The sequence below is a fragment of the Podarcis filfolensis genome (genome assembly GCF_964270895.1).
Source record: "Podarcis filfolensis genome assembly, chromosome: 3".
NCBI classification, from domain to species: domain Eukaryota; kingdom Metazoa; phylum Chordata; class Lepidosauria; order Squamata; family Lacertidae; genus Podarcis; species Podarcis filfolensis.
In genome coordinates, this window is record NC_139606.1 from 39,892,189 (window position 1) to 39,915,650 (window position 23,462).

The 23,462-nt window shown below is 39.6% G+C and overlaps 1 protein-coding gene across 4 annotated transcripts in view; it reads left to right on the forward strand.

Annotated features, from left to right (window-relative positions):
* The window catches only part of SENP6 (SUMO specific peptidase 6), a 46,068-nt gene extending 22,961 nt beyond the window's left edge, over nucleotides 1-23,107 (forward strand). For all 4 annotated transcript variants that reach the window (XM_083608120.1, XM_083608122.1, XM_083608121.1 and 1 more), the window contains 17 exons: nucleotides 153-298; nucleotides 1,090-1,468; nucleotides 1,982-2,214; nucleotides 4,615-4,788; nucleotides 6,283-6,316; nucleotides 7,644-7,829; nucleotides 8,942-9,168; nucleotides 9,808-9,911; nucleotides 9,990-10,106; nucleotides 10,349-10,471; nucleotides 12,240-12,332; nucleotides 13,655-14,085; nucleotides 15,358-15,461; nucleotides 17,240-17,328; nucleotides 19,083-19,151; nucleotides 19,245-19,395; nucleotides 20,798-23,107. In XM_083608120.1, coding sequence (XP_083464246.1) covers nucleotides 153-298; nucleotides 1,090-1,468; nucleotides 1,982-2,214; nucleotides 4,615-4,788; nucleotides 6,283-6,316; nucleotides 7,644-7,829; nucleotides 8,942-9,168; nucleotides 9,808-9,911; nucleotides 9,990-10,106; nucleotides 10,349-10,471; nucleotides 12,240-12,332; nucleotides 13,655-14,085; nucleotides 15,358-15,461; nucleotides 17,240-17,328; nucleotides 19,083-19,151; nucleotides 19,245-19,395; nucleotides 20,798-21,007 — 2,870 coding nt within the window. In that variant the 3' untranslated portion in view covers nucleotides 21,008-23,107. The remainder of the gene's footprint in view (nucleotides 1-152; nucleotides 299-1,089; nucleotides 1,469-1,981; nucleotides 2,215-4,614; nucleotides 4,789-6,282; nucleotides 6,317-7,643; nucleotides 7,830-8,941; nucleotides 9,169-9,807; nucleotides 9,912-9,989; nucleotides 10,107-10,348; nucleotides 10,472-12,239; nucleotides 12,333-13,654; nucleotides 14,086-15,357; nucleotides 15,462-17,239; nucleotides 17,329-19,082; nucleotides 19,152-19,244; nucleotides 19,396-20,797) is intronic.
* Nucleotides 23,108-23,462: the final 355 nt, after the last annotated feature.

Genomic DNA, 23,462 nt, shown 5'->3' on the forward strand with positions numbered 1-23,462 from the left:
ACCACCTCAGACCTTCCATTTAAACATGGAGCTAGGCAGTTAGAAACTTTCCCTGCTGTTTTTGGAGTGATATAAAGGAGTAAATTAGAGTTACATTGTTCTTCAGCTGAGGACATTGGGAAGTTGTTAATGATTTCACTCTCCCCTTTCAGAAAGTGTGATGGAGAACAGAGAAGAGTCTGACTCAGAGTCAGATTCAGGAATTACGAGGAAGGTACAACTGAAACGTCACTGCACTTTGTATCAGTCCGGTTTGCTTCCATCGCCTGCTACCAAAAAATGTGCAACTCACTTAGAGGTGGGTCATATGGTGAAATTTTCTTAAATTCTGTTAAATTCATTCAGAAGTTGATACTGTTAGAAAGTTAATTTGCATTTTTAGGTCTTGGGCTACAGAATATCTTGTAGTAGTTGTACTTTGGCTGCAGGTGCCATTGCTACCACAACAGCACTGGCACTGTTTTTAGCAGAAAACTGTTGCTTGTCAAAACTTAATTGGAAAGCAAAGAACTTGATTTCCCAGTACTGTTCCCCAAAAGGTAAACTTGCTGATTCCTGCTTTTTGGCTTGCACGCACATACATGTACTCTGCTGTATGGAGAGGGGATAGAATAATGGTAAACATAATGAATATTGATTACGTTTTGAACATCTGCCCCTCAACAATTCTAACATTGCTTCCAAATTATTGAAGATGTTGGGTAGACAGTGATGCTTAGAGGCCTGGTAGGTGAATGGCAAGAAACTCTGGGGCTGACGGGGGCAAAAGGATATGAGGACTTGGAAACTGTGTGAGTAAAGTGCAGAGGTAAAGTAAAATGGGGGTTGAACAACACTGACTTGAGGGAAGACTAGAAGTGGAGGCACAGGCCCAAGTAAAATCATGTGACCTAATAATTTGAGTTATGCAGCCAGGTCCTTGTGGCAGGTTCTCAACCTGAAATTTCACAAAAAGATTGCTTAGATTTCCATCTTATCGCTTCAAATCTGCCTAAGCCTTATAGGATGTCTAATATGTTTATTTTGAAAATGTGATCAAAATAAATACAGCTGCTTATTCTCTCCCCCCACCTTCTTTTTAATCTCTAGGGCTTGGAACAGAATACTTACTCCACCGTTTGCCTATGCGTAGGAAAACCAAATGAAAGTCAGATCAAATGCCAAATGTGTGGAAATTTTTGTAATGGGGGCTTGCAAAGGCAGACCATGCAAAGTGTTCAATTAAATGATTCTTTGGGACCTTTAGCACGAGAACCAATACATGAGAATTCAACAGGGCAAAAATCTTTAAACACAGGACTAAATACAAAGAAGTTTTATGGATCTTCTCCTGGGGCAGTTTCAGTTGATTTCACAGCGAGGCGTAACATCGGCTGTACTATGTTGCGGCTGAATGGAAAAGTCAGTTCTAAAATTACAGGAAACCTAAGGCAGAAGAGTACAACTGCATCTGATCTAAATGATCCAAGTAAGTTTTAAATCATAGAACAAATAATGCTGGTTGTGTGTGTGTGTGACTAAGTTTTTGAATAAAATGCATACATATAAAACAGCGATTTCAAACATTAAAATACAGAGTTCTTTTGAACCCTTAGACTTCCTAATAATGCTGGTTATACATTAATTTGTAAAAAGTCCCTCTCTTGGTAGGGAGATTTCTGAGGAGGAAACAAAATGCAAGATGTTGCTTATTGGTTTTGGTGCAAGCAAAGTAGTTCTGGACTTGCTGGAGATATGAGGAATGCTGCCTTGTGTTCCATGGAAGAAAAGTGGGGTATAAATGTAATTAATACTGAGTAGAGAAGGTAGGGAGGATTATCACCCTGTAAAACTAGGCTTCTTTAGCTCTGTCTTAAACCGTTCGTCATTTGTTACCTGAAAGGGCTGTGGGGTAACAATGGCCTCAGTAGCCTAGATCTTAAAAGGTCACCACCTCCAGTTACTAGTATTTTGAGCTTGAGACAAATGCTTTTCCTTTTAGTTGTCCTATCCAGTGATGACGAAGAGGAGGAGGAGATTGGCAGCACTAACAGAATTGAGAGCATATCGCCACGTCCAGCAGATTCAGCCTGCTCTTCTCCTGCCCCTTCCACAGGAAAGGTGGAGGCAGCCTTGAAGGAAAACACTTGTGAACTAGAACAAAGGTTAACTAGTATTACAGCAGACACAGAACCTGCAGTCATATTACCAAGAAAATCAAGAATGAAAGACCAGGTAGTCCATCCATATGTAGTTTGAAATGATTGTGTAAGCGCATATACAATATTGATAGATAAATGTGAACATATGGTAGTTAATACATGCAAATATTCTGCAGTATTCTTATGGGGAAATAATCTACTCTTGAGCGAAACAAAACATGACGTTATAGTTTTCATCTCTCTCTCTCTATTGGATTGTCTTAACATCTTCAAATGCTATTTCACAAATCTGGACCACAATCTGGAAATGTGTGTGGCTAATAGTATAAATCCAGCAAGGCGTTTGAAAACATCGGATCCCACAGACTGTGTGACAAGCTGCTTTTGAAACTTGGAAGATTTAGAAGCAGGTTGAATAGAGAAAGTTGCATTTAAAAAGCAGGGGGGTGGGGAAGCACACTGGGCACAAGCAGGTCCATATGCATCATTAAAAGTGTTCCCTGGATTGGGACTTTAGTTTGCTTCAACCATGTGAGAACCAGTTTCCTGTGACTGCTTTTCGCACTGTTCTGGTAGTTTACATTGTCAGAGCCATTTTAGAGGAGCAAGGTAACTTTAGTGTCGGATCAGTAAGATTGTGGGAAGAGGATGATTCTTTCATGTGGTTCACTCGTCCTATGTGTTATTTTTAGTCCTGTAGTATCAGTGGAGTATGGAAAGTAGCAACAGGGAAGTGGCTTCAACAGTGCAGCTGGTATGTGTGAACTAGCTGTCGGTAAGCAAAGTGACACCCAGCAAGGACGATAATTTCCTTAAAATTAAAGTACTTTGAAAATTGTCCCAATTAATAGCACTTTAATATAAGGATTTCGTGGTGGGGATTTTTGTTTTTTAGTTTGAGCATCTCTGCAAGAATTGGATAAACAAAGACAAAAATGCACCATGAGCAGTGCTGTCAAGGGGGACAACTTTCACGGTATGTTAATTTAAGACTTAACAGTCGTGGCAGCAATTCTTTAAAAAGGCCGTGTTCTATGTAACAGTTTATCTTCAAACCTCTGAAGTTGCTTATAGCTCTTAAATATGTGGTTTCTTGAGATTTGTGGAAATATTATACATGGAACATGCAAAAGATATTCCAGAGAAGTCCGCTGAACAGAGGACCTGCAAACATACGCTGACAAAAAAGCAACATTTAAACAACCCATACAAACTGTTAGGCAAACCTGGTAAATTAATATTAGAAGTTATGTAATAGAAATTATAACAAATCACTAATATACATTATTCTTGGCAAAATTAGAGGGTCACAGAAACTTTACAGGAATAAATTTCACAAAGTGTTTGTCCAGGGCTTATAATAATGTAAAAAGAAGAAACAGACTGGTTTCAATATATGATATCTCTTTTACCTCTGGCAGGGAACCTAAATTACTGGATTGTCTTTCTATAATTTTTTGTGATCTTCCAATTTTGTATTTTAGTCACTTAGTTGGATCGTACTCCTCCCTCATTCCCAGTTAACCATTGATTTCAGCGGGGGGACATGATTAAATCTTGTGGTGAAATCAGTGGGATTTGTTTGGATTGTGCCTATGGTGTTGCTGTACAATAAAATAATGCAGTCTGATGTTACTTCATTATTTCGATCTAACCTATTTTCACGGTTGGTTTTGAAGTGTTTCCTTTTTGTTATTTTGCACGTCCTCTGTTCTGCTACCCTACTATTCAGTCTCCCCAACTTGATTTGAGTAGGACTCTTAAGCTATAACTGGTGTGAGGTGATAGGCAGTGCAGTTGATGCGGGTAAATATAGTAAGCCAATATATGCATGTGGCAGAGAAACAGACCAGATCAAAAAATGTATATTTTTTTTGTAGTCTCTGTGTAGTCCTACATATGGCGTTGGTGCCTGTGCCAAGCTCATTCAGGAAACTCTTAATGCTAGACGATGGGCTTGGTAGGCTCCTTGTCTCTAACTTCCATACACATGTATCAAGAGATTGTGGCTCCAGCCTTCCAGCCAATTCTCTTTTGACCATCACAGCAGTAGCTTGCGTAAAAACTGCTTTTGGCTAGGATGCCTCTTCTCTTCTCCTTCCTTCCTTCCTTCCTTCCTTCCTTTCTTTCTTTCTTTCTTTCTTTCTTTCTTTCTTTCTCTGAACAAACAATGCCTTTTTCCTTTGTCATTACAATTATTTTGCTGTCCTTGTTCAGAATTTTATTTTTCCATCTGTGACTCTTCTGGTGTGTCTCCTCCCTCCCTGGAGTGTTTTTATCTCTTGCATACTTCCAGTATTTATGTTTTTAATGTTTACAGAAGTTCGGATTTTTTTTTTCTAAAGAAAGAAAAGCTTCAGTTGCACATTTTCCCCCATCAATGCCTTTAATGCCTGATTATCTTTAAAGGCACATTTTAAAGGCAACTTTTGAAGTAAAAATGTTTTGATGAATTCTGATAATTATTTTTCAGTTTGGCAATGTTGTAGCCAATGCTCCAGTAAAACGGCGCAAAGTCCTCTCCCAAGAACTTGCTACTGACGTCGTCGTATCTTTAAAATATCAGAATAATTATGAAAGCGTCATCCTAAACTGTCGAAGCATAAGAATAGGAACCCTGCGAAGAATGGTGGTGGAGCCTGTAATTGTAAGTAAAAGAATTAATATTGTGCTTGGTTAGTTCCTGCTTTATAATAACAAATAGGTTAATGGGGCATCCAGGATGAGAGTAGAAGGTAGGAAGCAGCTGAAAATGGAAACTTTGAAGAATTTAAGGAATCAGCAGATAAAATGGAGTGATGAAAAATGACTGAGCTACAGTATCAATAGCAGGTCATGGAAGGAGCCAAAGTATGAGAAACACAGGAAGTGTTTTTCTTCTATCACCTTGTCTTTTAAAGGAAAAGCCCATAGTAAAGGCTGCGAAGAGCAGTTCTTGAAGGTAAGAACAAGGGAATGATAATAGCAGTATTTGGGAAGTCTTTCAAAATATGGAGGTCAAAGGATATGGAGATTTGGATGGGAGGCAGAAGATAGCTGAGCCAACAAGATGAATTTTGAAATCCTTAAAGAACAGGTTGGAAATGCAGTTAGTTGACTGGGTGGCAGGAAGATGATGAACTAAATGCAATTGGATATATGAAGATGATTATGACAATGGCAAGTTTTAATTGTTAAGACAATTACCTATATAAAAACAATTCCAATACAGATGCCAACTGGAATAAAAATCTGTTTAGAAAGCCTTTTGAACGAAGAAAGTCTTTAGCAGGTGCCAAAAAGACAGCATGCCCATTTATTAGAGTCTTGTGCATGCGTGCCATCTGTACTTGCATGCAGCAAATCAGATGGTAACCATCACTGTTGTAGACATGTGCTACCATTTTAAAGATAATTCTACCTATACTTGTACTGCAAATTCAGGGTGCGTATACATATTGATTCAGAAGTGTGCTTAGTTTGAACTGCCACAGGCTACAAATGTTCAAACTCATATGTATTAGAGGACCATGTTCATCACTTAGTAGAGCTTCAGGAGACGTAGTTGTGTCACCAAAAAAAAATCTAGTTCTACTTAGATTGAAAAGCAGCTATCATTTCCACCACAATGAAACGTAGTTCCGTTTACACAAAAGGGAATAGTTCCTCCAGGTTTAGAAAGCCATGCATTCCTAAACTTCTATAAAATTAGTATACCAACCACAGATGCTACTTCACTGTATCCTGCATACCTCTTAAAATGCATTTCTTTTACAATCAAATGATGCTGGGGTTTAGAAAGTGGGGCTTTTATATCGGGAGATGCAATTTCTAATCTGGTTTGTGACTAGGGCTTTGATTTTGAAAAATAGGTTGGGAAGGTTCTTAATGAGACAGTGCCCTAGATTCAACTAACCCAGTGCACTAGTGGAAGCCATCATAAGGACTCCTACCTGTACAATGGGGCTTTTCCTCATGCCTCCCCCAGATCCGCTCTGGAGGGTCAAGAAAATCCCCAGAACTGCACACGGGGGGAGGGGGAAAGATTGGGTTGTTCTATCTGGCAAGCAGAAAAGTTTGTGCTGACAGAACGATCAGAAGAGTGTGATGTTGATTTTCTCCCTGTGTGTATAACTTCAGTAATTTGGACCTTCTCTTTCAGTTTTGCCTAGACTATATCAAGATACGTCTGGAAGGTTTGTATTTCCCTGTTCTAAGTTATAATTTGGACAGCTAGCAGTGCTTGGTTTGGAATTATTAGTGTGCCCAACAGCTGTACTAAATACTGAGAATGGTGGAAGAATATGTATTTGGATTTGGAGTTTCAGATTTAATATGCTTACCACAGAAGATAAATGTTTAGCACCTTTTCACTGTTTGAAATATGGTAAGCCTAATTTACCATGTCCTGCCCTTGCTTTGCATATAATAGGCAAGAACAGGGGTAGACTTACCTGCTTTGAATGCAAACGATTCCAGAATCAATTCCTAATATATCCCGGTAGGGTTGGAATAGTCCTGCCTGAAACTTGGGGAACCGCTGCCCGTCAGTGTAGACAGTACTGAGACAGATGGCCTGACTTGTAAACATAGGAGGCTGCATTATTCCAAGATGGGGATCTTGGATTCGAACTAAAGAAGTGTTGGTGACACTCACCCCTTCCACTGCATTCCTCTGTGTACCCCCAAAATCACTCCAGAATGATACGGGTTGTGGTGTGAGTGGACTACAGAGAATGGCAGAAGCGCAGAATGTGCTCCTTCTGTGAGTGGAAGTTCTGCTTGCCCAGTTGTAGATCCAAGCTCCTGTGTTTGCTGCTGAATATATTGTTTTGGCCTTAAGATCCAATATTAGCCATACCCATAGTAGACCCATTGAAATACAGTGGTACCTCGGGTTGCATACACTTCAGGTTACATACGCTTCAGGTTACAGACTCCGCTAACCCAGAAATAGTACCTCGGGTTAAGAACTTTGTTCCAGGATGAGAACAGAAATTGTGCTCTGGCGGCGCAGCAGCAGCAGGAGGCCTCATTAGCTAAAGTGGTGCTTCAGGTTAAGAACAGTTTCAGGTTAAGAACAGACCTCCGGAACTAATTAAGTACTTAACCTGAGGTACCACTGTAATGGATACTGAATATCATCACATGCAAATAGTGCATAACTCTTTAAGGGACAATTTCCCCCCCTTGTAAAGTAAAATTGGATGGTGCAGGAAATACAATTGGATGGTGCAGGGAATATACCTAATGTTGTATGACTATTCAGTGGTTCCTTAAAAAAAAAAAGATCTTCATGAATTTCAGTTTTAAAACTGTCAAGCCAGGCAGAGAGACACACTACGAGGCTATATTTGATAGTAGGGCAAATATACCTAATGCAAATTTCAAAGATAGAGATAGAAACGTAGTCTGTCTTTGATTAACAGGTTTTATTTTCTTGAAATGCATACAAACGGTTACATTTTTCAGATAATGTTAATGTAAGTAACTCTGACCAAAATATGTTTTGAACCTTTCTAGAATCAGAAAACGATACAAGAGAGATTTCTTTAAGAACATCTGACCTTACAAAGTGTGAGTGGTGTGGTGTTCGCAAGTTGCCAGTAGTTTTCCTGCAAACTATACCTGCTGCCTGTCAGAGCCTGAGATCCCAACTGAAGATGAACAGGCAAAAAGATAATGTCTGGTATGACTGTAAAGGTGCAAGTAAGTGAACCTTTGTACGGTATTGCAACTTAAGATGCTTTAAAATATTTTGAAACAGAGATGTGTTAGAGATGAGCTGTATTTCACTAAACGTTATTTTGGTTTCTCTGAAAATGTTCTAATTAAATATTCTGCCAGCAGCAGAATTCTGCCAGCACCAGAATCCAGTGGTACTTTTAGGTTAATAAATGGAGACGGTATATTTTTGTCTGGCATATTTAGAAAATTTTGTCTAGATCATGTTGAGGACAACATAGCATATTTTGCATTTCCCAACTTCCTGAAGTTCTAAGTAACACACTGGTTTGGAATGTTTTATTGCAATTATGCTGCATATCTGGGAGTGACTCCTCCCAAAGAATATTGGTGGAGGGGTGCAAAAGGGTTTGGTCCCCAGGAGTTGGTGCTCTGGTATGTGTTATGTCCTTTTTTTTCTGGGCAGGGGGTTAATATCTTTCATCAGATTCTTAAAGGGATCTGTGGCCCAGAATAGGTTAGGAACCACAGCTCTCTCTTCTCTACTCAGAGATAATTGTGTGCGGCACAAAACTCTGTGGGTGCTGTTATGCTCAAGCTGCCCTTTTTTACACAAAAAAAAGGATCAGTATCTTAATACTACTCCCCCCCCCCCACTTGGGTGATCATTGCTACCATGCCAGAGAATAGGAAAGTAGTTAAGCACTTGAGCTGTGGAGTAAAAAAGGGAGTGCCAGAACTGAGTTTGGTGTCCGTTTCTTTCCCTTTCCATCAGTCTCTTCAGCAACTTGCATGAGTAGTTGACATAATGTGCTCTACTCTAGCTTTTTCATGAGCAGAACCTTTTCTTTAGAATGAGGCATTGAATTTTAGTTTTTTCCCATTTATATGGCGGTTTCTTATGAATACTTTCTTTAATTGGTTCAGCCAGGGACCTCTTAGTTGCGATTGTTATTCCTAGATATCAAACATTTTTAATATGCTGTAAGCTGTCCAGAGTGGCTGGGGAAACCCAGCCAGATGGGGTGGGTGTAAATAATAAAATTATTATTATCAGCTTTAAATTTTGAAAATGTAAGCATTATGGTTTTAAAAGTATACTTTCATTGTCTCCTAACTCTTCCCCCCCTCCATAGATCCTGAAGAACAATACATCATTTTAATTTTTGAGACGGGCCTTGATCCACATGCAAATGCAATATTTGAAAAAATAATCGTTGATATTGGTGTTAGGAACAACATTTCTGATTTTTTTGTGAAGATTACATTTGAAGAAGCAAATAGTAGGCTTGTGGCCTTTACAAAATCCTTTGAAGACACTTCTAGAGGAAGCACGGCTCATAAAGAAGGCAAAGCAAAACATGTACTACTCCTTTTCTTCAAAATTGAATTAAAATGTTAAATAAGTTGTGAAGTCATTTGTCTAGAAATGCCCTTTGCAATGTCTGCTGCTTCCATGTTCTAGATAAATTTTATTAAAGAGAGGGCCAAAGTATATATTTTTGGATAGTAAAACTGAAAAAATTAAATGTTATCAAGTCAAAATATATGCTTTCCATGTAACAAATTTTGTCAATGTGATATTTCAGCTATTTTATGTCTGTCTACTAAACAGAATATTTAGTCAGGTTCTGATCTTAACTGAATATCCTGGTTAATAAATTGATATTAAAATTTAATTACCTGTTTCATACATAATGGGGAATCTGGTTGAAACAGTCCAGGAAATCTGCACTGGAGGTGACATAGAGCAGGGAAGGGGAAGGGGTAACAGAGGAGGGTGCAGGCCTGGTGCTCATTGTCTGCACCATAAACCATGGTTTTAGGATGCTGGGTACATTACATCTCTATGTGCCCACTGTGTTCAAATTCATATTCTATTTGGTTTCAACAGGTAGTTTTATAAAAAGAGGGACATGCTGTGCTATTTGGGAATTGGAAAGTATTTTAATATTTTATGACTTTGGTATTGCATTGTAAATAAGTATTCTTTTTTTCTAAGGTCTCTGAATCCAAAATGCAGCTGCGAAATGCAACACAATTCCAGTTTTTTGATGATGATGAAAGTGTTGAACCACATACAGTCTTTATAGGTCCTATAGAAAAGTAAGAGGTCTTTTTGAGTGTTGTAACTATTTCCTAAATAATTCAGTTCAGTATTTAACTTTTTTTTTTTATTTGCAGGTTGATCGTTTATCCCCCACCTCCTGCAAAGGGTGGTATTTCTGTGACCAATGAAGATCTTCATTGCTTAAATGAAGGAGAATTTTTAAACGACGTAATCATTGATTTCTATTTGAAGTAAGTTGTTTGAGTGTATTGAAACCTTTTGTGGTGTCTGTTTAACTTAGGCAAGTTGATGGACAAACCTTAAGTTCTAAATAAAGTATTATCTGCCGAAACTATAAAGTTCTTACATTTGTCTACTTTTGTCTGCATAGAATGGCCAGCATGTGGCAGTCTTTTCAAGAATAACAGGTCTTAAGAGACAAGAATGAAAGCATTGCTTTATTTTGTTCTTGTTTCTCTGTTTCAAAATAAAGATATCTGGTGCTTGAACAATTGAAAAAAGAAGATGCTGATAGAATTCATGTATTCAGTTCCTTCTTTTACAAACGCCTTAATCAGAGGGAGAGGAGAAATCTCCAAGAAACCTCAAAGCTTACGTAAGTTTGGTTAAAATATGTATTATAAAATTCCAATTTCAGCATGTCTCATCCATCCCCTGTGGGGACAATGACATTTTTAAAGATGAACTTCAGACTCAAGGCCCTCCCCTTCCTATATGGTTATAAGGAGCTTGAAAATAAAAATTTCCCATATGCCTCTGGCTGCACCAGAGAAGGAGAGGGAGGGAGCACACAAGCCAGAGGGTCATGTACATCTGACCCAGATTAGGTAAAGGTACCCCTGCCCGTATGGGCCAGTCGTGTCCGACTCTAGGGTTGTGCGCCCATCTCACTTAAGAGGCCGGGGGCCAGCGCTGTCCGGAGACACTTCCGCGTCACGTGGCCAGCGTGACGAAGCTGCTCTGGCGAGCCAGCACCAGCGCAGCACACGGAAACGCCGTTTACCTTCCCGCTATAAAGCGGTACCTATTTATCTACTTGCACCCCGGGGTGCTTTCGAACTGCTAGGTTGGCAGGAGCTGGGACCGAACGACGGGAGCTCACCCTGTCATGGGGATTCGAACCGCCGACCATGCGATCGGCAAGCCCTAGGCGCTGAGGTTTTATCCACGGCGCCACCCGTGTCCCAGATTAATATGCGACAAATTCATTTATCATAAATTGAGTAGAAGAACAGAATGGTACTTTTTATAAGTAAAAGCTGTATGATTTACCACTTGGCAATTCATTTTGACTTTTTAAAAATATTATTTCTGCCCAAACAACTGAAGATGCAGGAGAAGTCCTAAACATCTTCACATAGCTGGTGCCACAAGATTGTGATAATAGTCAAATCCTCATTGTTGGAGAGGAGAATACATAAATATCACCTACCGTATTTTTCGCTCCATAGGACGCACCGGCCCATAGGACGCATCAAGTTTTTTGGGGGGGAAATAAAGGAAAAAAATTTTATTTCCCCCCCAGGCGCTTGTGGTGCCGGCAGCGGGGAGAAGCGCTCTTCTCCCCGCAGCCCGCCTTCAGACCAGGTCCGGGGACAGCGGGAAGACGCGCTGCGCCTCCCCGCTGTCCCCGGAGCTTGTGGGGCAGGCAGCGGGGAGAAGCGCTCTTCTCCCTGCCGCCCGCCCTCAGACCAGGTCCGGGGACAGCGGGGAGAAGCGCTGCGCCTCCCCGCTCCCCGGAGCTTGCGGGGCAGGCAGCGGGGAGAAGCGCTCTTCTCCCCGCCACCCGCCTTGAGATCAGGTCCGGGGACAGCGGGAAGATGCGCTGCGCCTCCCCGCTGTCCCCGGAGCTTGCGGGGCAGGCAGCGGGGAGAAGCGCTCTTTTCCCCGCCGCCCGCCTTGAGATCAGGTCCAGGGACAGCGGGAAGACGCGCTGCGCCTCCCCACTGTCCCCGGAGCTTGCGGGGCAGGCAGCGGGGAGAAGCGCTCTTTTCCCCGCCGCCCGCCTTGAGACCAGGTCCGGGGACAGCGGGGAGACGCGCTGCGCCTCCCAGCTGTCCCTGGAGCTTGTGGGGCAGGCAGCGGGGAGAAGCGCTCTTCTCCCCACCGCCCGCCTTTAGATCAGGTCCGGGGACAGCGGGGAGACGTGCTGCGCCTCCCCGCTGTCCCCGGAGCTTGCGGGGCTGGCGGCGGGGTCTCCCCTCTCACTCTGCAGGCTTCAGCGAAAGCCTGCATTCGCCCTATAGGACGCACACACATTTCCCCTTCATTTTTGGAGGGGGAAAAGTGCGTCCTATAGAGCGAAAAATACGGTAAATATCAATGCTTGTGTTTTATATTGTTTTATATTGATGTTTTCGCAGAATTCAGCAGAAACGGCATGGACGAGTGAAAACATGGACACGACATGTTGATATCTTTGAAAAAGATTTTATTTTTGTTCCTCTTAATGAAGCGTAAGTAGAATTTGTTCTGCTATGACTGGTTGTGGGACTGTGTGTCTGTTATCTGAGCCATGTTCTCAACTATCATACTGTCCAGAAAACCCTGGATATCATCTGTATGTAACCCCATCTTCTCTGGGGCCTGAGTTATTACTCTCTCAATATACACACCTTTTCCCCAACTAACCTTTCCCCCCCTTCTCTTCAACTGTCAGAACCACGAACTGAGTATTCTTCCACCTCTCTGATGTCCTTGAAGATTCTCTTTTGGTTCAAGCCCCCCCCCCCCAAATAGGGAAACTAGGTCTACAGAGAGATCCTTGCATAAATCACTTATCTGGGAAAATTGGAATAGGTGGTTGCATTGCAATGCGGCTTCTCAGTTTGTTTGAAGGACACATTTGCTCCTGAGCAGTGCAGCTAGTATGGGCAAAACCAGCTGTGTTTTTGGTACAGACTGTTTTTATAATGAAACACATGCTAGGATTGCACAGGTCATTGGCTGTGTTTGCACGTAGTGCTAAACCATGATGTAGTGCTATGAGGATGAGCTTGAATGAGCCCAAGCAAAGCATCAGGCACACATGTGCACAAATTCCCCCATTCCCCTCCTGACCACACATGATGAGTACAATGTAATCACATCTTAGCACATCTGACTTGCGCAATTTCAAATATATGCAGTTGAAGGCTAGCTGGTTGAAATCCCGCAAGGTTTTTTTGTGCTAGGTTTTCCTGGTGCAAAAATAGCTTTTTAAGCTCTCTGCCTTGCTTCCCAAGCATAGCTGTCTCCTCTTCTTGGATCAGGGATGCACCTGTGAGATTTCGTGGGAACTTGGATGGCCCTGCAAGATCTCATAAGAGCCAATGTACCAGTTCCAAAAGCCCTAGGAAATTCAGTTGGGGGTTCAGTTCTAAGGGTTTGAGTATATGTGTTTTTTTGCCTATACACATAAGCTTTGAAATGGAACGCGTAAGATGTGATTGCACTGTACTTCAGCAACATTTGGTTTCCCTTTTTACTGAATCCTGGCTTTGCATTGTGCTTGGTCAGGGATTCTGGTTTAAAACATAGTGCAATTTACCAGAAATTTCCAGGAGGAGGCAATTTTTAAGTTTCCCTTTACAGTTTATACATACAATTATTGTGCCTTGTTCTCTAAATGTGACCACACTGTTTACATATCTGAATGTGTGAAGCAGATGTCTATGATAAGAATGTAAATAACGAACAAATAATTTCGGAGTTATTTGATCTATACTAAATGAGTAATACATATATATGATGATAGCTGTTGAGTCAATTCTTAGTTTTGTTTTTGGTTTTTTTTCAGGGCCCATTGGTTTTTGGCTGTCATCTGTTTCCCTGGTTTAGAAAATGCAATATATGAGACCAATCCGTACTACCACGAAAACGTATCTATGCAGGTTAAATCTTCCTCTTTGGATCAAGAAAGAAGCACTTCTTCTCCTGTACCTAGTGAATTGAATACATTACATCACTCCTCTTCATCTTTTACAAAGAAGGTGCTGAACAAGAAAAATATTGCAGCATTAACTGACACAAGCATAGAAGCCGGGGAGACTGAATCACAGTATTGCAAAAGAACCCCTTCTGTGAAAAGTGGCTTAAAAAAACTAAATCAGTTAAACAGCACCCCAGAAGGACTGAGAACTGTGGAATCTGTGTTTCATAAACATGACCATAGGATTTCAGAGGCAAATGGCATGCAGAACGAAGATAAAATTCACATCCAGGCTACGGGTATGTACTTTTGGCTATATATGTTTGATATTTGGAATTTGATACCTTATTACTGCTAATATAACTTATATTTTTTTTCCTTTAAATAATTAAACTGCTAAAAAAAATCCCAGTGAATGGTGGGGGGGGGGGGGAATGTTGAGACTGTAGCACTGCTAAAACTAAGTGGGAGTTCAATATGGAGCATATCTTGTAAAAAAGCATATCAGGGATTGCTGGTGGGAATGCCCTCTGCTGAGCATTGGCAAATAGCTGCCAGTGACAGTAAACAATACTGTGCTAGATAAGCCAAGTATATGCTCACTATAAGGCCACTTTCTAGATTCACATTAAGAATCCCGTTTCTTTAGAATCAGCCAGCCACTAATAAGATTTGTTCTACACATTTTCCTCCAGCTGTGCATCAAATGGTAACATTTCAGTGTTGCACTAAACAAAAATATATCATTTCACAACTGGTGAAGAGTAAAACTGCCTACTTAGTTCTGATCAAGCAAACCATTTGATTTGTCCGCTTAAGCAGTTCTTGTATAGAAAGTGTTCATCTGCCTAATTCATAATAGCCAAACTGGCTCACTGCGAATGGGTGGACTCAATGCGAGTGGGAAGATTGTGACTGTTTACCTACCTACCTCCTCTAGTCCTGTTGCTAGCTAAGCCACTGTTTGGCTTAGGGTGTCATTTCAACCTGAGCTCCAAGAACAAACTTTGGCTGCAATTCCTGCTCTGTCTGGAGCAAGACAAATTACAAGTTCTGACAATGCACTAAGCCAAACCACAATTTAGGTCACAATACCAGGACCAGGGAAGGAGCAAAGTGGCTGCAATCTCCTCTCTGGGAATGTGGTTTGGCTTAATGTTATGTTGAACACACAACAGAAAAAATTGGTTCACGAGCTGACATCCTGCTGCTATGTTGCTGTGTGTGCTATATTGCTTCCTAGTCAGTAGGGTAAGCTATGTCTCAGCACTGCTGTGAGATGTAATTTAGCTGAGTGTTTTTAGGTTGATAGCTGAGCCCAAAGTCTTGAACCCACTTGCCTGTAAATCCCGTTGAACTCAATGGGACTTATTATTGAATAGGCATGGATAGGATTGCACTGTTGGAAGTATAGATTTCAGTTAGACATTTGTTCTCATGTATGATGCTGACAAGAAAACATTTATTTCACTTTGTGGTTTACTTTTCCTGTCCAGAAGGTAATGTATATAATGTATATGTCTGTGGCAATTCTGTTTTCATTTTTTTACTAATCGTTGTGGTTAATGCAGATGGTTTACAGAAAATTAGACTAAACTACAGTGAGGATTCAACTGACAGCACTAAACTAAATGAAGATGAACTAATAGATTTTTCAGAAGATCAAGATAACCAGGTAAAAAGTCTAAACAGCATTACAGTGTTACATACGCTTCAGGTTACATACACTTCAGGTTACAGACTCCGCTAACCCAGAAATAGTGCTTCAGGTTAAGAACTTTGCTTCAGGGTGAGAACAGAAATCGTGCTGCGGCAGCAGGAGGCCCCATTAGCTAAAGTGGTGCTTCAGGTTAAGAACAGTTTCAGGTTAAGAACGGACCTCCGGAACGAATTAAGTACTTAACCTGAGGTACCACTGTATTTCTATTTCAATAAAATACAGCCTAGCATTTCTCCAGTACTTCTCTGGAGCACTTTCCATGGTTATGTTCCCAACTCCAGCCACTAGAAGGCGCGCTTTATCCATCATTGTAATCATCAAAAATTGAGCAGAAAGTGCTTCTTTGTTAAACAAAATTTCAGACTGTGTTAAAGTTTCACTTTAATGTGGAACTTGTTCCACATTACATGCACCAAGGGAATGTTGCTTTTCCCTTCTTTCTCTTCTGTTGTTCAAGGATATCAGTCCAGTTATATATTAAATGGCAGTCTTTATTTGAAGAGTTACTAGTGTGGTTTGCAGTTTCAAAGACTATACAGACTAATACTTACAGGCTGTCCTGTTCCTTCATCCAATGAGTTGTTTTTCCTTTCATCAGCTGTATATGTGAGGCATAGTGAGACTGGATGCAGGTCAGTAATTTCTACCTAGAGGGACTTCAGAATCTTTTTGAAAAGCATTTTCGCAGCTGTTCAGGAAATAAAAATAGCCAAGAAAGAAGTTCTATCATAGTCCTTGTGGTACACTTGAAATACTCTCATCCTGTGATACTTAGATTCTGAATAGGAAGATGGCTTGGCTTTATAGTCCTCCACCTAGAAATTTCTAAACATAACCATTTATCTAGCTTTTATATTCTTAAAATACTTTGTAATCTTTTTCTGGGTTATTTCTAGCCTTTCCTGTAGGTTTTCTTTTGGCTAGTTCTCCTGCCTTTATTCAAGAGCTAGAGGCAATCTACTGAGTGTAGTTTCTGTGTTCTGGGCAGCTTGAATTATATAGTCATATATAATTCATATATTTGCAGTCGTACTTGGATTGCACCTGCCTTGGTAAACAGGTCAGTTTTTCAGAAGGGTGAAGGGTCATTTGTTGTCCTCCAAGAAAATATTCACAGTGAAATATCTAAGCATAGCATAAAGGTGGAACTTCAAAACTTTGAAGTATCACACTTACCTGCATAAAGGCAGAAATGTATATAGCCCATTACATTGCATTGCAGGCTGCAGAGATTACTGCAGAAATGGAAACCATATTATTTGTGTGTGATGATTTTCCTCCCATCATTATATGATGTGGGGGTTTTCTGTACTGATAGGTTCATTTGGTTTCTAAGTTCTAATTTCTAGATAATGTTTCTCCTGGAACAGAATAATTGCTTCCTGATTTTATTACAAGGAGTAGTTCAAATACAGGTTGCGGTCTTTGTTGCAGAAAAAGTTTAAATTCTTTTTCTCCACTCCCGCCAAACTCGGTTACTTAAAGAAGAAAAGTTCATTGGCTCTTTCTCTCTCTGTCATTGGTCCCAGCTTCACCTACTACCTTTGCCCGACCAATCCCAATGTGCATCAGCCTCAATGCCTGTAACATAAAGGGCATGAGTAGGGGAGGGAGCTAGCATTTTGCCTGAGTCCTATAACCACATGGATCATGCCACCTTGCTGCATATGTAATTCTAGCTTCTCCTAGGTTTCTTAAGATAGAATCTTACAAATACATATTTTCTATTTTAGGACAACAGCAGTGATGATGATGGTCTTGCGGATGATCATTGTAATTCAGAATTGGGACAATGGCACCTGAAGCCAACTATATGTAAACAGTAAGTTTTGAAGTGACACATTTGTGGCTTTACATTAATAATCACAGATGTGTCTTCTTAATCCAGTGTTCTTTTTGTTCCCCTGTTCTGTCATTTCCAAATTTAGAGCTCAAATTTAAAAAAATAATAATTCCTGCTTGGTCAGGCAGGATTTGAACATTGTAAATAAGCTTGTATAAAATCTCTGCTTTTTCATTCTTTCAGAATTTAGCTTACTCAACCTCTTTTTCTTCATTTGTTAATTCTGGGTTTACAAAAGAATTAATATACATTGTAACGTTATTATGACTTATGTTTGCTGTAAGTATCTGCATCACCAGTGAAGCATTCTTAACAGTCTGCCTGCTCCACCAGAGAGAAACATGTTAATGTTGTAAGCTTTTAGAATATCGCATTCAGAGCTACTGTGACTCTGTGCCACAGCCTGGCATAGATTGTCTCAAGCAGATGGTGGCTCAAGTATCTTTCTATCCAGCTCGAATCCAAAGGCTTAACGGTCGATGTAATACTACTTCAGATATCAGCTTTGCTTAGCAAAAAGGGCACAACTACTTTAATATCCACATATTTTAGGCTATGGCTCCTTATGTTGCTAACCAGTTCCTTAAATTTGCTTTTTCAATAGAAATATATTATTATTATTATTATTATTATTATTATTAGTCACTTGATTTTTTTTCTGTTTTGCACCTTATGTGTAAGCTGTTCTTAATATGTTGTTCCTCTTAAAAGTTTAATGGGCCAAACATAGAGTAACTGATATGGGTAAATATAACTGTACATAATTCTTTTCTATGCTTGAAAAGTCCTACCAGTGAAGTGCTTGGGGAATATAATTGCTATACTAATGCAGGATCTGACCCTTGGAATTGCTGCTGGATAGCTATCCTTGTACACACACCGGGGCTACATTTGTTGTATAGTTGTTAATTACCTTCCAGCTTAAAGAATTAGGTAGATTATTTAGCATTGTGGCTCTACAGTTGAGCTGACTTGTTATTTCCTCTCCATCATGAAGTAATTATATTACCTTCAGCACTCTTTCAAAACCTCAACTCCCATCTGCCTTATAAGAATATAAAGAGTTGGACATAAACTTTTCTCTTTGCAATAATAGTAGGTGATTAAAAATGTAGGCATATTTATGCAAATCTAAATCCACTTGCTTTGAGATATACAGGTTAGAGGGAAAGTGAAGTAAAGTTCTGATCTTTCGAGTGTAGTTCTGGGTCTTGTCTAGACAAGGGATTAAGGAACCTGTGGTCCTTCAGAGTTTTTTGGACTCCATCACTCAGTGGGATGGCCAATATGACCAGTAGTCAGAGAAGAATGGAGTTTTCATTCAGCAACATCCTGAGGGCAGCAAGCTCCCTCCCTGTTCCTGATCTAGTCTTATATTGTAATGAAATAATACATGTAAATGGCTGCTCAAATTATTTGTGTTTAGTCCTGTCTTAAATCTCATTGTAATTTACTTTACATTCATGTAGCATTTACAATGAAATGAAAGCAAAATGCAGTATAGCTTTTAGGTGGAGTGAAACAAAACCTGTGTCTTCTTCCTCGGTGCACAGATGTGAAGAAGAAAAAAGACACTTCTACTGTGTATGGATCATGAAAGAAATCTACTTCTTTCTTTTTACACATACCTGTGAGAGCTATATGAACCCTCATCAAATAATATCATTTCCTCGTTTTAACAATGTGGCATATGCAAAATTCTAATGAGACCAAAACAATTTGTTTTCTTGTAGGCCTTGCATTCTGCTCATGGATTCATTGCGAGGGCCTTCCCGATCAAACGTCGTTAGAACACTACGGGAGTAAGTAGTTGACCTCTCAAGCAAAACCTTTTCAGTCAATCCTGGAACATCCCATAAAAGCATTTTTCTCATCCTCTTGATTTTATATTGCAGATACTTGGAGGTGGAATGGGAAGTCAGGAAAGGCACTAAAAGAAGTTTCTCCAAAGATGTTATGAAAGGCTCAAACCCTAAAGTGCCACAGCAGAACAACTTTAGTGATTGTGGAGTTTATGTGCTACAGTATGTGGAGAGCTTTTTTGAGGTGAGATTACTGGTATTTTTAGTTTAAAATTTTAGGGACTTTGAAATTATCAAGTTTAATTTAGCCATCATGCACATTTCTGGAGCCTGTGGATGGTAGTGACCTAATGAACTCCATGCAGCTGGGCTTTCTATACAGTCATACTGTGGTTCTTGAACAGAATCCGTTCCACGAGTCCGTTTCACTTCCAAAAAGGTTCGAAAACCAAGGCGTGGCTTCCGATTGACTGCAGGAGCTTCCTGCACACATGCACACATTTAATGTTCTATAGGTTATATAAACATACACATATTTAATGTAAAGTAGCTTTAAAATGCTGTGGGGACTCTAGTTCCCCAGTGTGCCTTGAACAAGTTTATAGATGCAAATGGATTAAGTACACATTTAAATTGTGTAGTGAGGTGTCAGTAGGAACCCTTTCCAATGCATGTTGTATTGTGCTGAGTGTTGGAGCTGTACAATTCTTTGTAGGTGGTGATCCAACATGAGCACTACAACAATGGCAGATAAGCAAACCTGTGCTCCACTTGTGACCAAAAAAACACACACCTCACTCCCTTTTGCCGTATTGTGTGAGCCTGTGCAAAAGTTATCTAGGGCATTCTGGTAGAAGACCATAAACTGCTTCTAACGATAGATTAATCTGTAAGGTGTGAGCAAGACAACCTTCCTGCTTCCCTTATTAAGCCAGCATTCTAGCCTAATGCCCCGGGTCTACAGAACATTGTCACAGCTTTATCCTGGCCCCATCCTCACTATTCACTTAAAGCAGTATCGTGCCATTTTAAACCGTCACGGCTTCTTCCAAAGAATTCTGGGAACTGCATTTTGTTGTGGGTGCTGAGAGTTGTTAAGAGACCCATAATTCCGCTCATAGAGCTACAGTTCCTGAGAAGATAGATTGACTGTTAAGCCACAATTGTAGATCTATGAGGCGTATTGGGGTCCTCCTAACAATTCTCAGCTGTGTCAGGCTACAGTTCCCAGAATTCCATGGGGGAAGCTTTGACAGTTTAAAGTGTTATGTCACTGCTTTAAATGTATAGTGCAGATGGGACCTTAAGAAGGTAGCTGAATAGAACCAAATATAGTAATCACTGTTTCAATGTAATCAAAACTAGTTTAGCTAGGCTAGTTTATGCCCTCTGCTCATGAACACCTTGTACATTTCAGCAAGCGGAAATAAATATAGTGTTTATTGTTTTGTTGAGAATTTCTGTATGATTGTTTTCTTTAGAAGTATGTTGTACTATGTGTATGCTCTTTTAAGAGGAAACTGGAGGAAGGGTAGAAATGCAACAAATCTGGCATTTTCTGATATTCTTAATTTTTGAATATGTCGTATAAAAGTCATACATTATAGGCCCTGTTGCTATAAACCTACTTCTTTTGTCCCTACTAGACTCCTATTCTAAGTTTTGAACTACCAATGAATTTAACAGACTGGTTTCCTCGCCCAAGAATGAAAACAAAACGAGAAGAAATACGAAACATAATCCTGAATCTACAGGAACAGCAGAACAAAGAAAAGAAGGGACAGAAGGACACTAATTTGGCAGAGAAATCTTTTCAGGAAGGAATAGAACAATTTATCAGCAGCTGTTCAGACTGAATATTTTCTGTTGCATGTTATGGCTACATTTTAAAAAAACAACACAATCTTGAAATTTACCATATCCTCATTGCCCAAACTAAGGACTTGGAGTACTATCAACTGAAACTTACTGTTGATGCTTATAAATGTATGTCATTAATTAAACAGATTCCCCTCAATATATTAACTAGACAAATCTGTATATATGTTAATTAGTCCAACCTTTTTCAATATTTGTAATTAAGTTTTTCACTACATAGAAGACCTTTTGTTATGTATTTCTGTTAATAGAACTTAATAGAAACTTCTAGACACAAAGCAAATAAAGAAGATATTTATAGGATGAATTGGTTAACTCTTTCTGTGTTTAAGTAAAGTTGTCATTGAACATTTCCCAGTAAGACTTCTGTAATGCACGGGGAATACCTATGTAGCAAGGTGATCAAACCCATACTTTGATTTACAGTTGCCATATACAAGATGTGTCTGCTTCAGCTATGTACAACAATATAAGAATGTGTCTAAATGCATTGTGTTTCCAAGGTGAGGAGTTTGCACTTTGAATCCGAGTGCCAGGCAGTGTAATCTTTAGTAAAGGACACTTCAGATAATGAAAGAAGGAACTTCACAAGTGCTTGGAATAATGCTGCTTTATGACCACAAGTTTACTCAAGCAGTATTTAATACAGTCTGAAACAGAGCTTAAGTAATACTGTTGAATCCTTTTTGGGGGCGTGGCTCCCGATCGTTGTTCAACTGTATTTTGACAATTCTTTCATTATAAAATTGTATTTTTTGTAAGTGTGCTTGGAAATAGCAGCAAATTGTCCACATTACATTTTCTGTGTCAGAATTCTGAATGTGCATTCATATGTGCTTTATCTATCTGATGGAACATTTCTTAAATGTACGAGTACTATTTTTTTGTATTGTCCAGAAAACCAAAATATTGCTAGATGTCATTGCTTGCTTGCTTCCTTCCCCCCTCAATTTTAAGTAGAGTTATCTTCCAATACTGAGACAACTTGTTGGCATATTTCCATGATGTAATTTGATTTTTAAATTACGTTTCAAGAAGTACAGCCTTATGATGCCAGCTTTTCTAAAAAGTCCAAAAGAAATCAAGTCTCTTCCATAACTCCTTAAATATTCACAAGGTATTGATATTGAAAACTGGGGAACAGAAACTCCTTTGCAGATACGTTTTGGTGTAACAGTGCTTTTGTCCAAAAGAGACGTTGAATGGGAGGAAATATACTGTTGGAATATGCTGAGTTTTAGACCATCATGACTCCTTATGTCCTTTTAACCTGTATACATAGGATTTTTTACTTTTGCATCAGTTCTTGATTTTTACAGCGGTGTCACCTGCTCAGTACACCTTTTTGCTTTTGTTTTTACACGCAGCTAGTTCTGATATTACTTTGTCCAAAGAGGAAGACCAAGTGCAGTACTGTTTGGAGCTGTAGTGCAGCACACAAAACTGCTTCTGTCTAATTGGCTTCAATTTAAGGAGCCCAGCTTTAGGATTGCAGCCTTAGGTTTTCCATACTTTCCCAATATTTGCCGTGGTCAGACCAGCTGTAGAACCCTCATGGCATTGTCAGTGTTACACTCAAGAAATCCATAGGGATAACTTGTGACTCTGAAGAAACAACTCTTGGCATTAGATATAAAAGCGCACAAGTGGCACTAATGATCCAGCATTTATGCCTCAAAATTGAGAATTACTAGTCATTTTTTAGAAAGCTAGCTAGAGTAAAACCTAAAAAGGATTGACAACAAATGTAAACATTTGTTGGTGTGGCAAAATAATAATCATAGGACTTCTTGAACAAGTTATATTAGAAGAGTAGACTTAGCAAAATGCATACCAACCTGGGCAAGGTTTTTTGTTGAAATGATTTTTTAAAAAAACAAAAACAATCAGGTTGTGGTATACTTTAGTTCTGATTACATGGTTCTGTTTTTCAGAATGTCCTGGAGCTTGTATTCCTTTTCGAGATGTGAAGAATGCAATGTTTCTCTTAATATTATGGTAATGGATCAGTCATGCAGCAACCTGATACACATGTTGATATAGGAAATTTATTTTTTTAATAAAATGGTCAAAAACAAGTTTGAAGACCTTGGGTAATTTATGCTGCATGTTGCCTAAGCTTTAATCCTGATTTGTTTCTACAGTGTATTGAAAAACAACAGCACATGCTCATCTGACATTAATCAGCACCTGAGTTCAAGTATAAAAGTCGAGCTGAAATCCTATACAGAGAAACCAAAGGAGGGAATGCACCAATAGAGGCTGCAGTCCAGAACACACTGGCCTGGGAATAAGTTCCATTGAAGTCAGTGAAGCTTCCTTCTGAGTAGACATACACAGAGGTGTACTCTTAGTGGGTGTGTTTATAAAAATACATTCTTGCCTGCATAATAATGCCTTTAAGACAGTATGACCTGTATTCATTAAAAGCAG